The 18,521-nt window shown below is 39.4% G+C and overlaps 1 protein-coding gene across 2 annotated transcripts in view; it reads left to right on the top strand.

Moving 5' to 3' along the window:
• The window catches only part of chodl (chondrolectin), a 52,824-nt gene extending 43,562 nt beyond the window's left edge, over nt 1-9,262 (top strand). Inside the window, exons 8-9 of one of the 2 annotated variants that reach the window (XM_035412670.1) lie at nt 5,189-5,259; nt 6,586-9,262. In XM_035412670.1, coding sequence (XP_035268561.1) covers nt 5,189-5,259; nt 6,586-6,641 — 127 coding nt within the window. In that variant the 3' untranslated portion in view covers nt 6,642-9,262. Of the gene's footprint in view, nt 1-5,188; nt 5,260-5,362 lie in introns of both variants that reach the window. The other variant, XM_035412672.1, reaches the window with a different exon arrangement.
• The last annotated feature ends 9,259 nt before the right edge of the window (nt 9,263-18,521 follow it).

Genomic DNA, 18,521 nt, shown 5'->3' with positions numbered 1-18,521 from the left:
CATAACATTGGTCCAAGTTCAACTACCAACGACAGTTTTGCTTGACAACGGTAAAATAAGCCCAAACGGCTGCAGAAGAATATTTCAATTCCAGGTGATTAAATCGATAAAAAAAATAAAAATAAATACAAAAGTAACCATATATAATCATTGTTGGTAACCCGTTGTATATAAGTGGAATAAACCCCTCTGGGCTGTCCCGGTTATTAGAAAATAATGTAGGCTACTTCGGTGGTAGCATGGGGTTACAGAAGAAATCATAGGACAGATGGACCGACGACAACGTCGTTTTTTCATACGTCAGTGGGCTAATTTGCCTAATATTCGTGGGACTTTAGACCGCGGTGGAAATGCAGACAACCATGGGCTGAAGGAACCTTTTAGTTCCTTGAAAAGTAGTTCCTGGGACTAAAAGTTCCGGGTAATTTTGGTGGAAACGCGGCTTAAGACAAAGATTCAGTGAGCCATTTGGAAGACAGAAACAAAGACATCTTTTGATTTTCAGAACATTTATTGAAGCAAACTATACGCATGGAAGATGAGATGAGACTGGTGTACTCTTGCAACGCTTGCGTGGCCTCTTAGCTAGTGGTGAACTAGGCCGTGTTTCCTGATCAGAGCATCTCTGTAAATATGATAAAAACAAAATTGTTAGGAAATGTGACATCAAATCAAACTTTATTTATATAGCACATTTCCTTCAACAGGTGAAAATTAAATGTGCTTTACAAAAAAGGGGCAAACCACTAACTAATGAAAACAAAACTTAGGAAATGTGACATGGTTACATCATATACAAACAAAGAACCAAACAAACACAACCAGACGCAGAGAGGTAGCCTATAATTTTGAAAAGCAATGGTTTGAATCGTTCGTAGTGTGGGAATTTACAAACGCGCATATTGCTGGATATTCCTACAAACACACAGATACGTTGCAATACAGTACACATATTTACAGATTTGATCATAAGAAATATACTTACGCATGAAGTTGATCCTCAGCTGGATCAGTTTGCTGTTCGAAATGACACCGCTCTTCATCAGTGTCGGCTTCCGGACGGACCATTTTCCAAAATTAAACGAAATGTTTACCTCAAAAGAAATGAATTAGGCTACACTTTGACATTCTATCCTGCTTTCGCAGGCTTGGCATTTCTCACATGGATCTTGCGTCGCCCCTCCCCTACTCTCCTTCTATGGAGAGTAGTTATAATGTCATTAACATGTGAATGGGATTTGGGCGGACTTCCTGCTGAGCGAAATTCACATAGTAATGAGTAAGGATTAATGAAGCATACATGGTTTAATTAATCAAAAGAGTTAAGGGTACTGGATAGTGTGGTGGACAGCTGAATTGCAAACTCTTCAGGGGAGTGTACAGTGCGGTCAAGTGGTAAGGCAGATGTGATTGAAGCAACAAAGTGGGCAGGGTTTATGGAGCTGGTGGTCCGGAAGGATATGGTTCGCGACTGTTTGGGCTGAGGGGCAGGGGTGGACAAGAGAAAATTAATCAGTCTGTGATCAGACAAAGTGAACAGAGAGCTGGTGAGGTTTGAGATGTTGAGACCAGTAGAAGAGACAAAGTCTAGAGTGTGGCCCTTGGAGTGTGTGGGGAAGTGTACATGTTGAGTAAGGTTGAAACAGTCCAAGACTACATTGAGGTCAGAGGCAGGTGTACACTGAGTGGAGTCGGCATGGATGTTGAAGTCGCCCAGTAGCAGTAGCTGGGAAGACAGGGAACAGGCAGATGAGAGTAGTTCAGTTAATTCAGACAGAAAAATTTGATTTGGTTTAGGGGGGCGATAGATAAGAACAGCAATGACATTGTGTAATTTAAATGCAATGTATTCAAAAGATGTAACAGAAACCGGGAGGGAGACTTCGGATGGGGTGAAATTAGCATGAAAAATGGTTGTGAGGTCGCCACACCTTCCAGAAGGGCGGGGTTTGCAAAAGTAGCTAAAACCTGGGGGCGTGGCTTGATTTAATGAGAAAAAGATGCCTGGCTGCTGCCAGGTCTCACACAAAAAAAGAAAGTCCAGTTTTTTGTCAATAATAAGTTCATGGAGCAGCGGGAATTTGTTGTTAATGGAGTTGGCATGGCGAATTGACTGTTTGGCTACCGGAGGGGCTGTGGGAAATGAACGCAAAACAGAATAATCCACGAGGCAGGTGCTGATTCCTCCTGTCGTTGTAGAGCGATTGATAATCCAAATGGATGGGATAGATTGTGCTGATGTTGTAGTGGCAGTGTGGATGTTACGACGACGCCCTCGGTGGAGGTATCGGGTGTGAAGGATGCCATGCTTTTTGCACCGGAGGAAGGCGAGTGAGTCAACAGTGTAGCGAGAATTGAGAGTGAGCAGTTGCGAAGGGCTGTATTGTAACATTGTCAATGAAACCTGGGGGTGATAAATCCGGTCGTAGTTGCGGGTGTTCAATAGCAACAGTAGTGCAAGAAAATCAAAAAGAAGTGACTGTGTCGACAGCCGTAGCATAGCGGGCTAGCGGCAGCTGGCTAGCTAACGTTAGCGAAGGTCCGACTTTCCCAGACAGGTGGACCAGAGCAGACCGGGTAGCGCAAACACAGCTGGTAAGACAACCGCAATGAACCTGGCTAAACCGATCCCCACGACCAGCCGGCTAGTCAGCACAGCAAGGAGCAGTAAGCGTACTCACCGTGAAGGCTAGCACAGCTAGTAGCTCGAGGACAGGGCGAGAGAGTGGAGACCGACTCGCTGGAACGGAGCCGGGCAGTGAAGCAGGCAGCGTCGGATACCAACTGGTGCAAGATCTGTCAGCAACAGAGTCCGGGGCGGCGGTGAGGCAGACAGGATAGGCAATCCATGGGAAGAAATCCATGGCAAGCGATCATCCGGAAGGGTGAAACAGAGGCTGCAGCAGATGGCCGGATCTGGGGTCAGTAGCAGGAGAAAGGTAAGCAGAGGGTAGGAGACTCAGCAGGGGATACGGAGAGGAGCAGGTTATGCAGACAGGGTCGTAGATCAAGGCCGAGGGGTGAAGCAGGATAGCAGGTCGATTTGAATCACTGGGCGATTGCACATATAAAAAATAAAAAAACAAATGCAAATGCTCTAGGTAGTGCTCTAGAAGATGTAATTGCGTTGTAGAGTAAAACGGTATATTAGCTAGTGATTGCCACGAAATGCAGAACCAGGAAACACACAGAGCTTGGAGGGCAAGGGAGAAGAAGCAGCGGCGAGAAGCGGCAACACAGATGCGCATGACTTTCACTCGACCGGAAGGAAGGACCGGGAGGTTATTTCCACCATCAAAGAGCTGGGCAATTAAGTGTTCATTAGCTGTGGATTTTATATGCATTCAGTTGGGGTGCATACATACACATGCACTCACTCTAGTACAAACTCACATAATCAACTGTGATCACTGAGACTGACATGATAGTGAATAGAAACATATTTACCGTCTTCCAAACTGTTTACAGTTGGATTTGTTCGCTGCCAAAAAAAGAAACACAAGTGTCTCAAACTGAGCTCTATTGAGTGAAAATGATCATTTTTCTTTTGGTGAAGTCATCTGAGAGATCTCAGGATTTTGTCATAGAATGCCACCGGGCTTTGCTGCAAACTTGTTGGCAGAAAAAAAAGAGTTTTTGTATCGCTTGTAGGACAACCTGGAAATAAGATATCCAGACTCTGATGACTCTGACAAATGATATGCAACCAAATACATTTGACATTATGTTTATTTGTCTACTGTATAAGTGAATTTCCCAGTTTCTAGCTTTTCCCCAAACAGTTCACTGCAGTAAAAGTAAAAGAGCAAATGGTGGCACAGGAGGTCTCAGGAGTGCATTTGTTTAATTCTTGCTAATTTTCTGACCAATGATTTGTTGTTGGGACCATTAAAAGCTTAATATTTTGCCATTTTGGGCTTGGCCCATTTTTTTGCCCAGGAATTTTTTTTTCAGTATGGCATTATTTAAAAACTATTATATAAAAACTATTTTAAAAAATCATAATTAGCATAGCTGTGGTCTTGATATACTGGTTGATGATGAATATTTGGACTATTTTAATATTTGGGCTGTTTCTAATTTAAATATAGTGGTGATGTACATTATATTGATGGCACACTATATAGTACTTAAATTAGTTTTTTTCCAGGTGTAAAATCTCGAAAAAATTCAAATGGGGCAAATTGTAGCTAATGCTGTTGCCTGCTTAGTGCATGGTCTGGCGGATTCTCCTGATGATGAAGAATCTGCGTGTCCGGCTTACTGCTGCAATGTTCGCAGTCTCTGGTACTCATTGCTTTACACTTGATCTTCATCTCAGGTGCGTCACCTCGCCTGCAAGGGTGGACTGCAGTAGTGCAGATTGGCAAAATGCTGAGGAACTGATACCCACTGCCACTGCAGTCCTCTAGTGGGTCAATGTCTGCTTCCTAGCTTCTTTTTTTTCTTTACCTTATATACATATCTCAACATAAATGTTTTTAACACAAAGAATACAAAGACAAAAAATATGCAAGTTGAACTGTTCTTGAAAATTGAACTCTACTGTATAGAGCACATGCAAAAACTTCCTGTGATGTTTATTAGTTTATTTAGTTTATTAGTTTAGTCAGCCCTCCAAAAATATTACATACAGTGCATAAATAAACACTCACCACATGCACCACATGACCAAAAATGTCTGGACATCCCTTGGTCTGTGGCTATTTTTCAAGGTTTGGCTTAGGGCCTTTAGATCCATGTATTGGCACTAACATTTTTAAAGTTGCATGTTGCTAATTCATCTGTTATTTTAGTGGTAATTCTTTAGGAGGAAAGAATGCAGTATATCTTTTGAAATTTAGTGATAGACTGTAGATATTTTAAAATGCCTTTTCTTTAACACAAGCCTAAAGAAAATGAGTTTTAAAAGAGGCAATTGAGCTAGCCAGCCGGATCTCCTTAGGGAGATTATTCTTAAAGATTGGGGTCCTAACAGCGAAGGCCCGGTCACCCTTAATCTTAAATCTAGTCTGAGGAATTGCTGTGAGAGCCGAACTGTATTGCTCTGCCTAGACACAGGCTTATTGTACAGAGTAATGTCTCTTTGTGAAACAAGTAAAGCAGTTTCATCGCAACAAAAAAAAAGTATTTTCAGAAACAAAATGATCCAATTGTGCATCTTTTTTCCCCGTGTGTGTCTATGCAGCAAACCACGGACCAAAACCAGCATGAATCAGTCAACGCTGTGGATCTCAAAAACACCCAAGGCTGACAATGGTATGGAGGTGTGAACAACAGGCTAACCCAAACACCGCACACCGGATAATAATTATGATGTAGATACAAATCAAACTTGTATTTCCTTTTTACTGGACTACAGGGCAGCACCATAGGAGATGTCCTCACCAAACACCAGAGCCAAATTCCACACACAGCTGAAATACTCAAATACACCTGAAAGTAGCTGCACTTACACCACTGACAAACTCCACACACAGCTAACCAAAATGCACCTAAAACAATAACTCTACACACACCTGAGCCAAACTCCACATATACCTTACCCAAATGCACCTGAAACTAACTCTACACAAACACCTGAGTTAAATTCCATATACACATAAGTAAAAAAACACCTGAAACTAACAGCACACACACCTGAGCTAAACTCCTGTAACTAATACTGTAACTCAAATACACCTGAAGCTAGCTGCACATACACTTAATTTCCACACGTACCTAAACCAAATGCACCTGAAACTCCACACATACAGGCTAAACTCCATATACACATAACCCAAATAAACCTGTCCCCAACACACCTGACAAAAATGCCAAACACACCAGATCTGAAAGGGGTATAATTATGCTTCACTGCTCAGAGTGAGCATGTGAACAGTATCTGGTCTGCATATTTTGATAAATCCAAGCATGAAATGTTAACAAACAGCGCAGTGTACCAGCATAGAATCTAAATTATCCACACATAAACATCAAAGGAAAATATAATGAAGACATTGGATTGTTTAACATTTTGGCATAGCTCCTTGAATCCAGAAAGACCAAAAAAACTAAGTTACACATTATTTTAAGCGTTAATCAGTTTGTGAGTTAATCACTGACTAACTTATGATACTTATATTATACGAAAGCCTGGATTCAATTGTTTGTAACTTTGACCTCAATTAAAAACATACATGCCCACTTAATTCCATTAGAGGGACTTATGAACAGATATGATACACTGAATTGTGACTTGGAAATAAATGCAACTGTATCTATAATCAGTGTAAACACATTAATCTCATGAACGTTTGTCATTGTATAACTGAAAACAGAAAAATAAGATCAGCAAAACATAGAAAATTAAGATTAGCATAATCAGATTTTGTTGGAAATATACAAATAGTATTTAAGTTAAGATCTCACTTTGAGCCTCTGTTTGTTTTTAACATGTATGTTCCATAAATCAGAGGCTAATACTATTGTACCCTTACACATTATAACAGTCCATTAAACTTTTCACAATAATGGACTGAAAATGGAATGTCAGTCATTTGCACTTGATATTTATTAAATGTTTTCATCTTATATTCTTTACAGATGAAGACACAGATTATGATTTTTTGGAAAATGATAAATCAGCTCATGTTGCATAGGAGGTTCTTATCATCGATCACTGAAGAGAAATGCTACAGTAACTATGGCCTGATGCACTGTGCATTTACATAACATTTACTAGATGCTCTAATACAGAGTGAATTACACAAGTGCACACATAAAGATTGCACACATGAAGAGTTCATGGTTAGTTGGATGAGGAAGCCAGAGATCTTGGCATCCCTTTTCACAAGATTCTTCATGTGAAATTTCTAAGTCAATCAGAGATACCATCGTCAGGGGGAGTGCACAATGTTATGTTCGTTGGCAGCGTAGACCTTATTGGCGTATCTGTCAAAGGTAGATGAGGAGTGACTCATTACAGCCCAAGCAGGAAGTTAAGAAAACCATAATGCTCAGCTAATGTACATTAGGTCCTTAGCTGGGCCCTTGCATCACTGAAGCCTTTTGTGTTTTTATCCTGCTTAATGTACACAGGTAGAGATGCTGATGCATTGTTGGCTTTATGTGCCACTTTTAGGAGACTGTCTCCACATAAATGATCTGTGCTCACAGGTAGCCAGCATGATAATCACAAACAGCTAATCCCCGTCTGTTGTTCCGTATTGAAGATTTAGTTCTGCTTGAGCAAACTCAGTGGGAGGACCTGCTGGGACTGCTTGGTTAGATGTAATATGCACATGCTGAATGACTCAGTCATTGGTTTTAGTGTAAATCCAGCTGAAGTGTTCCCAAAAACACAGTCGTAACAAAAAATGAACTTGTCCCAAACAGAACTGGCCAAAACACACAACATACCTGTCCCAGAACTAATCATCTTAAACACATAACACAGCATAATGCTGCTCGATCACAACTGACCAAAACACTTTACGCTCTTGTCCAAAACACGGTCAACCAAAACGCATAATGCAGCTGATCAAAAAAACAATTGATCCAAATTATGCACCCATTCCTAACACAGTTGATCCAAAGAAAATTAACTTGTCCCAAACGCAAGAGAACCAAATGCATAATGCAGCTGTCCCAAACACAGTTGACTCAAACTCATTAGGCACCTGTCCTGTAGGCAATCGACGCAGTTGAACCAAACGCAGTTCACCAAAACTCATTACACACCTATTCTGAACACAGTGGACAAAAACACAACAACACAAATACATTACGCACTACTCCCAAACACAATTGATTTAGAAAAGCAATCTAATTCTGTGGCTGCTGGACTTGCTGAAGAGAGAATAGTGTGGAGTTCAGTTTGACTTGGTCATTCAAGAGCTAAACTGTCAGTCTGCAACCCTGCCCATCTCCCTCCTGCTAATTGACCAGGAGAATTAAAATGATTTGGAATCAGAACAGGTTAAGGACAAGAATGTGTTGAAGTTGGTGTGTGTATCAATGCATTGGAACTGGAATGCTTTTGGCTTTACAGTGCGCTGCTGTTAAATTGTGCTGAAACTAGAATATTTTTCTGTTAAGAGCGTGTTGGCAATAAAAATTTGTGAAAGTTGCAGTATGTTCGTGGGGATTGCACCCCATCCCCCAGAGGCATTTGCATCTGTTTATTTCCTTTTTTGTTTATCCATATATTCAGCAGAACTTAGAAATATTTAGGAACAATCACTATCATTTCACCCACATACATACACTGTCACACACACACACACACACATACACACACACATGCACACAAACACATGCACACACACATACACGTACACACAAAAACACACAGGCTCTGGCATCGTCAGCTATTTTTACAGTTTCAAATCTCAGAAATTTGTCACTTCTGAATGCACCATCTCTAACCAGTCTGAAATCAGAACTCCATTAACAACAAACAGTGAGGCTCACACTAATTGAGTCATACAGAATGATCAAATTACTCTTAAAATAATATAAATAAAAGGGATAAAAGGGAAATTAAATGTTTGAATTCCTCTGTGACGCAAATTTGACTGAACCAATCTGTCGGATCACCGTCAAAATACCCATCAGCAAAGAGCATGGCAAAACTGGGCCAACTCAGCAGAGAGGCTACAAAGGAAATTATTTTAAATGGATAAAACTATTCATTCAAAAACGATTCAAAGCTGAGAAATCTCTTCAGGTCTGTTTAATTTCTGTGTGTACAGTAAATTCAAGCTTGTGGCTGTCTCCTGCTGCTGATCGTTTTAAGCTGTCCCCATTGCTTCACACACGAGTGGAGAAGAAACGGGCTCTTCAGCCCGTTCAAATGTCAAATCTGCCTTGTATTTGCAAAGATTGAAGAGTCCACCATTCACATACTGTATCATGGACTGAACTTGGTGTAAAAGGAAGTTTCAGAATTTTAAGGTGTGTGTGTGTTTGCATGTGTGTGTATGTGTATGTGGAAGATTGTTGGACATGGAGCATTTAAAGCCTAATTGTTAGGTTGCGCCTGTTTTTAAATGGATATATTTTAAGCTAAATAGGTTCCAGTTGTTGAAATGTTCTTGTTAATGAGTCACTGTGATTTTCAGGGGTTGTGTGTTTCATACTTTTCTTTAATTTTGGGAAATGACCTATCCTTAAACTCAGTGGTTACTGTAAAGAAAAAGAGCTAATGTAAAACACATACATTTTCCACTTTTGCCTTGTTCTGACAATTCAGATTAAAATGCTATATATGATAATGTCATCTGCTGTTATTTAGACATTGAGCTTTCTGTGTCTGTGAACTGTATGCTTGACTGGGCTGGGGTTCTGTTTCTTAGGCCGATCTGTCTCATTCACATACTAAATTGAAATTTGAATGTGAAAATTAACATTGGAATTTGAAAGGAAAAAAAATGTTGCATATTTTTATTACAGCTGTCTTCCTTTCAACTTGGGTTGTGTTAAACCAAAAATAAATTTAGCATTTTAGCACCTCCTCTGTTGAAAACAGAAGTCGCTTAGTCATGCAGGTTGATGCTATGTTGTTATTTGTCGGACACAACCCATTAACTTCATCACTGGTTCTTTGGTGCGATCGGAATGCATCTTTTCCTCCACTAGGAATATAGTGAATAAAAAGAGATTGGCACTGGCCTCTTTGCAAGTGGATCATCTAGTGTTTTTGACGAATAACCTGCAGGCCTGATATTGGCATAAAATGTTTAACCAGTTAAGTTTTACCTTTTTATTTTTTCAATGCTGAGAGTTACAGCATTTTGGCAGGCTAAGGTTAAATGCTGATCTTAGGTCCTTCTTCAAAAGGTACCAGAAAGTACTTTTCAGTTTTTAATAGCACTTTATTGTATTGTAAATTGTTAATCAGGATCAAACATTCTTTTCAGTCACATTTCTCAAAATTGTGTGCCTTAATTTAATTTAAACAAAATCATTACAAACGGGTTGACAAAAGTGGTAAGCAAGTATGCATGCAAGGCAAAAATGATGAAAATAAACAACAATTTTATTGTATCTATTTTTAGGTGCATATCTATTGTTAGGTACGCTTTTTGTTGCACATTTTAATCTTTTTGCGTGCATGCGTAGCCTACTTGTGTACCACTTATGTCTACCCTTGAGTCAAGTGTAGGGGAGAGTCGCTATCAATGTGACAGTTTTTGTATTTTGCTCATTTATTCAGGAAATAGTTTGTCTAGTCTAGACTATGAAATGTTTACTTCAAGCCATGACGTCAATAGCCTACAATATCATTAAAAAATGACATACATCAGACGTTTATGTCATCGAGCTCTCTGCAGCATTCTCAGTTAGCTAGCAAGGGCAAGATGATGTAAAAATCTATTGAGTTGTTTTACAGTTTTTCGATTGCTAACACACTAAAACTGGTTCTTTTAGCAAAAACTCCCAAATTATTACTTCAGCTCTCTAAGGACCAACACAGCTCTCAAAACTAAAAACACTTTTCACATGTTTTAACACATCCTGCAAATTGTCAAACTTTTTCTGCAAATCTCTACAAACAAATGCTCTCATGAATCACTGGTTATCCACTGTGCTCATGCAACAAACACTAGCAGTCAAAACAGTTAACTCAAGTCATCACAACCTAAACTCAGGTAACACGCCTTTCTCTAGGTGCAAACACTTGGCAGCAAAATTGTTAACACACCAGTCACAATCTCAGGATCAATAAATAGGGCCACAGTTTGCGTCTGTGTGCTTTTGAACAATGGAACCTCAAAATGGACAAGCTGTCCAAAGATCAGGAAGACAAAGACAAAGAAGAAGACGAAGAGGCAGGAGACAATCCAGACGAAATACGTGCCACCTTGATTGACCATGTGCTGATGCATGGTATGAGGATGAGGGAAGCTGGACAGAGAGTTCAGCCAAACTTGAATCGTTTCACAGTGGCATCCATTGTCCATACTTTCAGACAAGAAAACAGGTACCGTAATTTATGTACTGTTACATATTGTATCTGCTGTACTACTGTGCGAGAATATGCTGTCTATGTAATGTTGAAATGTATTGACGGACTATATGTTCTTTAGATTTTATTGCTGCTTTTGTTGACAGTGCTGCATATACTGAGTTCGTTTTATGAATGCTACTCTCCTTTGAAAATACAAAATTTTTTGTTCCTTCAACTGTTGTGTTTACTGTACAGTACTTTTCACTCAGCATCACTTTTCAGTACTACACATAAAATATTTGTAAAAAGAATTTGCACACTCCCTCATTTGTTTGTAGTGTAACATTGCAAAGATCAAAATCTGAAAACCAGAAAATACGCAGAATAAGCAGGAAAGAATAACTCCTGACTCACTGCTATAAACGGTTTTTGCAGTAGTGCTTTGAATGTATCTCACTGGTGTGTTATGGGTAATCTACATTGTCTGTGTTTTTGATGGTTTGTGTGTGCCATATGAAGGCAAAGTTTAATTTTGATGGAAGAGTATATGTTTTTGAGAAGATAATTTGAGTTTGGCATGGATGTTTGTGGTTTGTACTGATTGATGTGTAGTTTTGGGATTGTGTTAATAGTTCTGAGAAAAAGGGGAATTGTTTCATAAAATGTGTCTTAGCAATAAAAAAAAACTGTAACATATACACACATACATAGACACACTTATAGGCTATAGGCTATATTTCAAACTTGTCCTTGGGAGGTTTGGTGCCTGGAGACGGAGGGGCCCTGCTGCAAGGCCTAGGAATTTAGTGTTGCATAGAATTCTAGTTATGCTGGAGTAGAGAAAACTCTCCTCCCTTCAATATCATAAATCAAAAAAAAAAAAAATATATATATATATATATATATATTTAATCAACTGATATAAAAAAAATCAATGAGAAAGCTACTTTTGTTTGTTTTTTACATACAGGTACAGGTAAGCTTTACAAAGCAACTACATACAAATATGCACTGTATATACATATATATGTATACCATACAGACCAATCTAGTGAGTGCTTATTATAAATGCCTGTGACCAGGTGGCTGTTTATTTTCTATTACAGTTTTTTTACAATTGCTTTGACTCATTTTGCACAGCAGAATTTCAATGTACAAAACTCAATGCAAAGTGCCAAACTGACTTTCAAACTTCATACTGTAAGACACTACATCCTACGCTGACATACAATGTGCAAAACTGTTAATACAAAGTGCCAAACTCTAAATCATATGCTCCATTCTCAGAATACAGCCACCTAATATTACAACAATGTTCAAATGCGTATTAGTACAAATGCAGATCACTAAATCAGTTCAACAGGTGTATGTAGTCATGTCTCAGTACGTCCAACAACCTTGCCCAGGTGAGTAGCATTGCAACACAATTGATAATCTCTTCACCACTACAGAAAAGGCTGCTTAGAAACCTGAATGGCAGTTTCTGACTACATGGAGCAGGTCGGTGAGGTTGAGGTTGGTAACGAAGGACAGGGTCGTGGATAGGGTCGTGGTCGTGGCCAAGGAGGCAGAAGAGCAGTTGTGTCCACCTTACTCCCCCATCGAGGAGTTTCTCTCGGCCTGGAGGTGGAAGGTATACGATAGGCATCCATATCAGCAGGCAATGCTCCTTCAGGCCATGGATGAGGCATGTGATGACATTACAGCCCAGCAGTGTCATGGGTGGGTAAGGCACTCTAAAAGATTTTACCAGCGCTGTCTTGCCAACGAAGACATCTGATGCGACGTCAACGAAATTCTGTGGTCAAATGCAGCGGAGAGGCAAAATGCTGCTTAAGCACCAAAAAGCAGTTTTTTTTTTTACTTCACAGTAATGTTTGTTGTTACTGTAACTGTTTTTGCTTTTACTGTTGTTTTTGTTTTTACTGTACAATACAGTTGAGTTTACAGTACTGCATTACTGTATGATTTTTCTTTAATGATTTAACTTCATAATCTAATCTAATATTTTGTTTGTCTTTCATAAAAACACAAGCGCTATACTGCAGTCTATCACAGGGGATGCTTGCTGTACATAATTTAACGTACTTATGAGGAAATGACCATTGCATGGTCTTTTTTGCTAACAAGTATTTTGTGTTTCACCGCATTATTTGATAATGGACGTTGTATTTGAAAATGCACCAATAATTAAACTTCAACGATGAACATATCCACTGTTCTGACACTATGATAAACTTTAGCATGAAATACAATCTAATTTGGTTCAGTTGTTTCTATTGTGCATGCTATATATGATTTTGAGCCCAAGATTAGGAGTTTAGCATTTTGCGTTACAGTTTCTCTCAATTGTTTAAACATGTTTTCTGAAACTATAGCTCAGTTTCTCAAAACTCTACACAAAGCACAGCAACAGTTAACCTTTTGCCAAAACTACACAAATCTCTTGCAAAATGCATTCATGCATTCAAAACCACGTTCTCTCTTCTCAAAACTGACTTTTTCCATCAAAATGATTCACACAGGCCTCATATGAATAGGTCTTATTGAGCATTGATTTCACACTGGTGCGATAAATTTAAAAACACAACCATCAAAATACAGTATATATGTTCTGGCCTCATGAGGTCATGTTACATATTCAAGTGTATAAAATCATGTAATAATTGCTTATTTTTTATCCTTTTTTGAAGTTTTAGTTTTCTTTTCAGGGGGTCCCAAAACAGGCTGCAATTTTATAGTACAGTTTTTTTCTATTGCTAAGACACATTTTATGAAACAATTCCCCCTTTTCTCAAAACTATTAACACAATCCCAAAACTACACATCAATCAGTACAAACCTCAAACATCCATGCCAAACTCAAATTATCTTCTCAGAAAGATATACTCTTCCATCAAAATTAAACTTTGACTTCATATGGCACACTTAAGTCATCAAAATCACAGACAATGTAGATTACCCGTAACACACCAGTGAGTTAAATTCAAAGCACTACTGCAAAAACCTTTTATAGAGGTGAGTCCGGAGTTGCAACTTTCCAAATATTTTATTTGCAGTACTGAAAAGTGAAATACTGTACAGTATACAGTACACATCACAGTTGAAGGAACAAAAAAAAAAAAAAAAAAAATAGTAATTTCAAGAGAGTAGTATTCAAAAAAGGAACTCAAGTATGTGCAGTACAAAAAACAAACAAAAATTTTTTTTACGAAAACAACAATTTGGAGAAGTTTACACACTACTCAGCATTGTCAGCTTGATCGCCGTCTCGTCTCTGGGTCAGGCCACAAAATTTCATCCACATCACACATGTTAGCTCGTGCAAGGCAGCGTGGGAAATATGCCCTGGTATGTCTAATCCACCCTTGGATGGATTCAAGTGCAATATCTCCACAGGCCTCCTCCATGGCCTGCAGGAGATTTTCCCGCACATAAGGGTTGCGATCGTACACCCTCCACCGCCATGCAGAGAAAAATTCCTCAATAGGGTTGAGGAATGGCGAATATGCAGGCAGAAATAAAAAAGAAAATCTAGGATGATCAGTGAACCAGGCACGAACCAGAGCAGCACGATGGAAACTGACGTTGTCCCATATGACAACATAGTGGGACTGCTCTGGCCACCCTGGCTCCCCTTCCTGTTGATGCATGTTGTTTTCCATGTTATTTAGGAATGCAAGGAGGTGTGCCGTGTTGTAAGGCCCCAGGGTAGCATGGCGGTGGAGGACGCCCCGCTGGCTGATGGTGGCACATAGGGTTATGTTGCCTCCTCGTTGTCCTGGCACCTCAACAATGGCGCGCTGACCAATGATATTTCTTCCTCTTCTCCGCCTTTTCGTCAGGTTAAACCCCGCCTCATCAACAAAGACGTATTCGTGGGGTTCGGCCAGAGCATCAAGCTCAAAAATTCTCTACAAAAAAAAAAAAAAAATTGTATATATATTCTAAATACAGTAAGGTATGTACTAGAGTATGCAGTGTACACACACTTTGCCACAATGAAAGACATGCCTTGCATACAGTAATTTACAGCAGGGCACTACAGTGCACACATTACCATATAGTACTGTTGTACTGGAGAGGTAGACCATCATAGTATACTCTACAAATATAGTACTGTACCTAAAAATAGTGTACCATATTGGGCTTACCTGCACATATTGAAACCGTTGGTTCTTCACCCTGATTGCATTTCTTTTAAAAGGTACTCTGTAAACTTGCTTCATCCTCAGCCTATTGCGGTGAAGTATGCGCTGTATGGTTGATATGGCAATACGCTCCATCCCTCCAAAAACGCCCTGATCTTGAATGATCCTTGTCTGAATTTCACGCAGGCGAATGGTATCGTTTGCAATGACCATGTTCACCACTGCCGTTTCTTGGTCATCTGACAACAGTCGTTGCCTGCCTCCAGCCGGTGGCCGCCTCTCAGTTCTGCAAAAACAAGATGTAAGCAAACAATTACTGATGATTACGGAGTCATCCATTTGTACAATAATATCTAAAGAACATATCGTCTGTAAATACACTTCAACATTACATAAACAGTATATCCTCTCACAGTAGTACAGCAGATACAATATGTAACAGTACAGTAAATTACGGTACCTGTTTTCTTGTCTGAAAGTACGGACAATGGATGCCACCGTGAAACGGCTGAAGTTCGGCTGAACTCTCTGTCCAGCTTCCCTCATTGTCATACCATGCACCAGCACATGGTCAATCAAGGTGGCACGTATTTCATCTGGGACAAATTGTCTCCTGCCTCTGCCTCTTCCTCTTCCTCTTCCTGCCGTCCTTTGTCGTCCATGTTGAGGATCCATTGTTCATAAGCACACAGATGCAAACTGTGGCCCTATTTATTGGTCCTGAGATTGGTGACTGGCGATTGGTGATTGGTGACTGGTGTGTTAACAATTTTGCTGCCAAGCGTTTGCACCTTGAGAAAGGTGTGCTACCTGAGTTTAGGTTGTGATGACTTGAGTTAAATATTTTGACTGCTAGTGTTTGTTGCATGAGCACAGTGTGTAACCTGTGATTCATGAGGGCATTTGTTTGTAGAGATTTGCAGAAAAAGTTTGACAATTTGCAGCATGTGTTAAAACAAGTGAAAACTGTTTTTAGTTTTGAGAGATGTGTTGGTCCTCTGAGAGCTGAAATAATCATTCGGGAGTTTTTGCTAAAAGAACCAGTTTTAGTGTGTTAGCAATCGAGGAAAACTGTTAATATAAAGACTGTTGCCATGATACAATACAGTAAATATATCCTCATATAAATAGTGCATTTGCTAGGTAAACCTAATTCTAATTCAGTACAGTACAAGTGTGTGAACCGTTATCACTTTGAGTGTTGTTGTTATTGTGTATGATACAATGCACATTTTACTGCATTGTCCTGCCAATGAGGTCCAGTTAGGCTGCACTCACAACCCAGGTTCCATCATGAGTTATACTGAACATTGTTAGAAGTGTTTTTCCTTCTTCCTTATCAGTGAATTATGAGTTTTGCCACAATAGATAACATTTGTGTCTTCTCAAAACGAGAACATGCTTAGACTGTGTCAGTCTGGACAATGGATGTAATGATCTGTTGTCATATATGAAATCAATGAACAAATTCAAAAAGGTAACAAAGCAAATCTTTATTTGTTACTGTGAAATAAATATTTGTTCAGCAGACTGCAAAAATAAAAATCGTAGTTTGTAGGCCTGCTGTAAAAATAACAAAAAACAAATACGTGATCAACCAAAGTTGCACGTATTTCATTTGAAATGTTAGCTCATCTCCCTCTTCCTCGTCCACCTCGTACACGTACACCTCCTCTTCCTCCTCCTCTACCTTGCTGTGCTGCGTGTTGCTCCATTGTTTTCCAACACAATAGAAGTCACCTGAGGTCTCTTTTATTGCTCTGACAGATAATTGAAAAGTTTAGCCAATTGAGTTTGAGCAGGTGTGGCATGAGTGAGACCAATTGGTACTTAAAGTTTGGCATTTGAAGGCCAGTGTTTTCCATGTGAACAAACAAGGCTTGATTATCAAAATTGTGCTAAATGATGAGATTTTGTGTATAGAGTTGTGCAAAAATGTGATTTAGAATTGCTATTTGAGTGAAAACAAAGGAATTGTGCTTAGAGTTTTGTGGAAATAGTCTTTGTTGTTGACACATGAGCTTCAAGTTTTCACCATCGTGTGCATAGTTCCAGTTTTAGTGTTTAAACATTTGAGAAAAACTGTAGTATTTATAACAAGGCTATTCGCTCGGAAAGAAAACCCCACTTTTCAAAGATCATCGCAGATAATAGCAAGAATTCTAGAGTAATATTTTTAACTATCGATCGATATTTAAGTCCCGCGCCAAACTCTGAGATTCTTAGCCTGACTTCTGGCTCAAAATTTGAGGAATTTGCACAATTTTTTAATGATAAAATAACAACCATTAGAGCTGGTATTGTTAGAAATACTAGTATCCCACATGATTTGTCCTGTAACAAGCCGGCAACCATGAGGAATTTTAACAGTATCTCTGATGCAGAACTCGACAGAATTATAGCACAGAGTAAATCGTCAACCTGCTGCCTCGACCCTGTCCCTACAAAATATTTTTAAAAGTTGTTAATCGGGTTTCCACATCAGTTCTAAAAATAATTACACATCTCTTGAGACTGGAATTTTTCCCAACACATTAAAAACCCCTGTTGTGAAACCGCTACTGAAGAAACCAAATTTAGACTACAACGTCCTAAGTAATTACAGGCCGATTTCCAATTTACCCTACATGAGCAAGATACTTGAGAAAGTAGTCTTTAACCCCTTAGCGCACAAGCCAAATCTTACCAATCCTTGCCCATTTAGGGGGTACCCTATTTAACCCTCTGGGGTCGAGAGCTCCGCCGGCGGAGCTCGACAAGATGAAATTAACTTTCGTTTCTATGTGGATGATTAACTTCACGTGCTGACGCAACAAAAACATTGACAGAAACCTTAGAATCGCGACTTTCCAATGTGCCCATTGGCAAATAATATGAATTGTTTTAAATGTTCTAAATTTGATTAATTAGATCATGTATGCTTCGTTAAACTTCACTCATTACTATGTGAATTTCGCTCAGCAGGAAGTCCGCCCAAATCGCATTCACATGTTAACAACATTATAATTACTCTCCATAGAAGGAGACTAAAGGAGGGGCGATGCGAGATCCATGTGAGAAATGCCAAGTCTGCGAAAGCGGGATAGAATGTCAAAGTGTCGCCTAATTCACTTCTTTTGAGGTGAACATTTCGTTTAATTTTGGGAAATGGTCCGTCCGGAAGCCGACACTGATGAAGAGCGGTGTCATTTCGAACAGCGAACTGATCCAGCTGAGGATCAACTTCATGCGTAAGTATATTTCTTATGATCAAATCTGTAAATATGTGTACTGTATTGCAACGTATCTGTGTGTTTGTAGGAATATCCAGCAATATGCGCGTTTGTAAATTCCCACACTACGAACGATTCAAACTATTGCATCTCAAAATTATAGGATAGGCTCTCTGCGTCTGGTCGTGTTAGAAGTTGTCACGTAACGGGTAGGGGGGACCCAAA

Source organism: Anguilla anguilla, chromosome 4 (genome assembly GCF_013347855.1).
Source record: "Anguilla anguilla isolate fAngAng1 chromosome 4, fAngAng1.pri, whole genome shotgun sequence".
Taxonomy (NCBI): domain Eukaryota; kingdom Metazoa; phylum Chordata; class Actinopteri; order Anguilliformes; family Anguillidae; genus Anguilla; species Anguilla anguilla.
The sequence above is the reverse complement of the archived record's forward strand: the minus strand, read 5'-3'. Positions and strand labels throughout refer to the sequence as shown.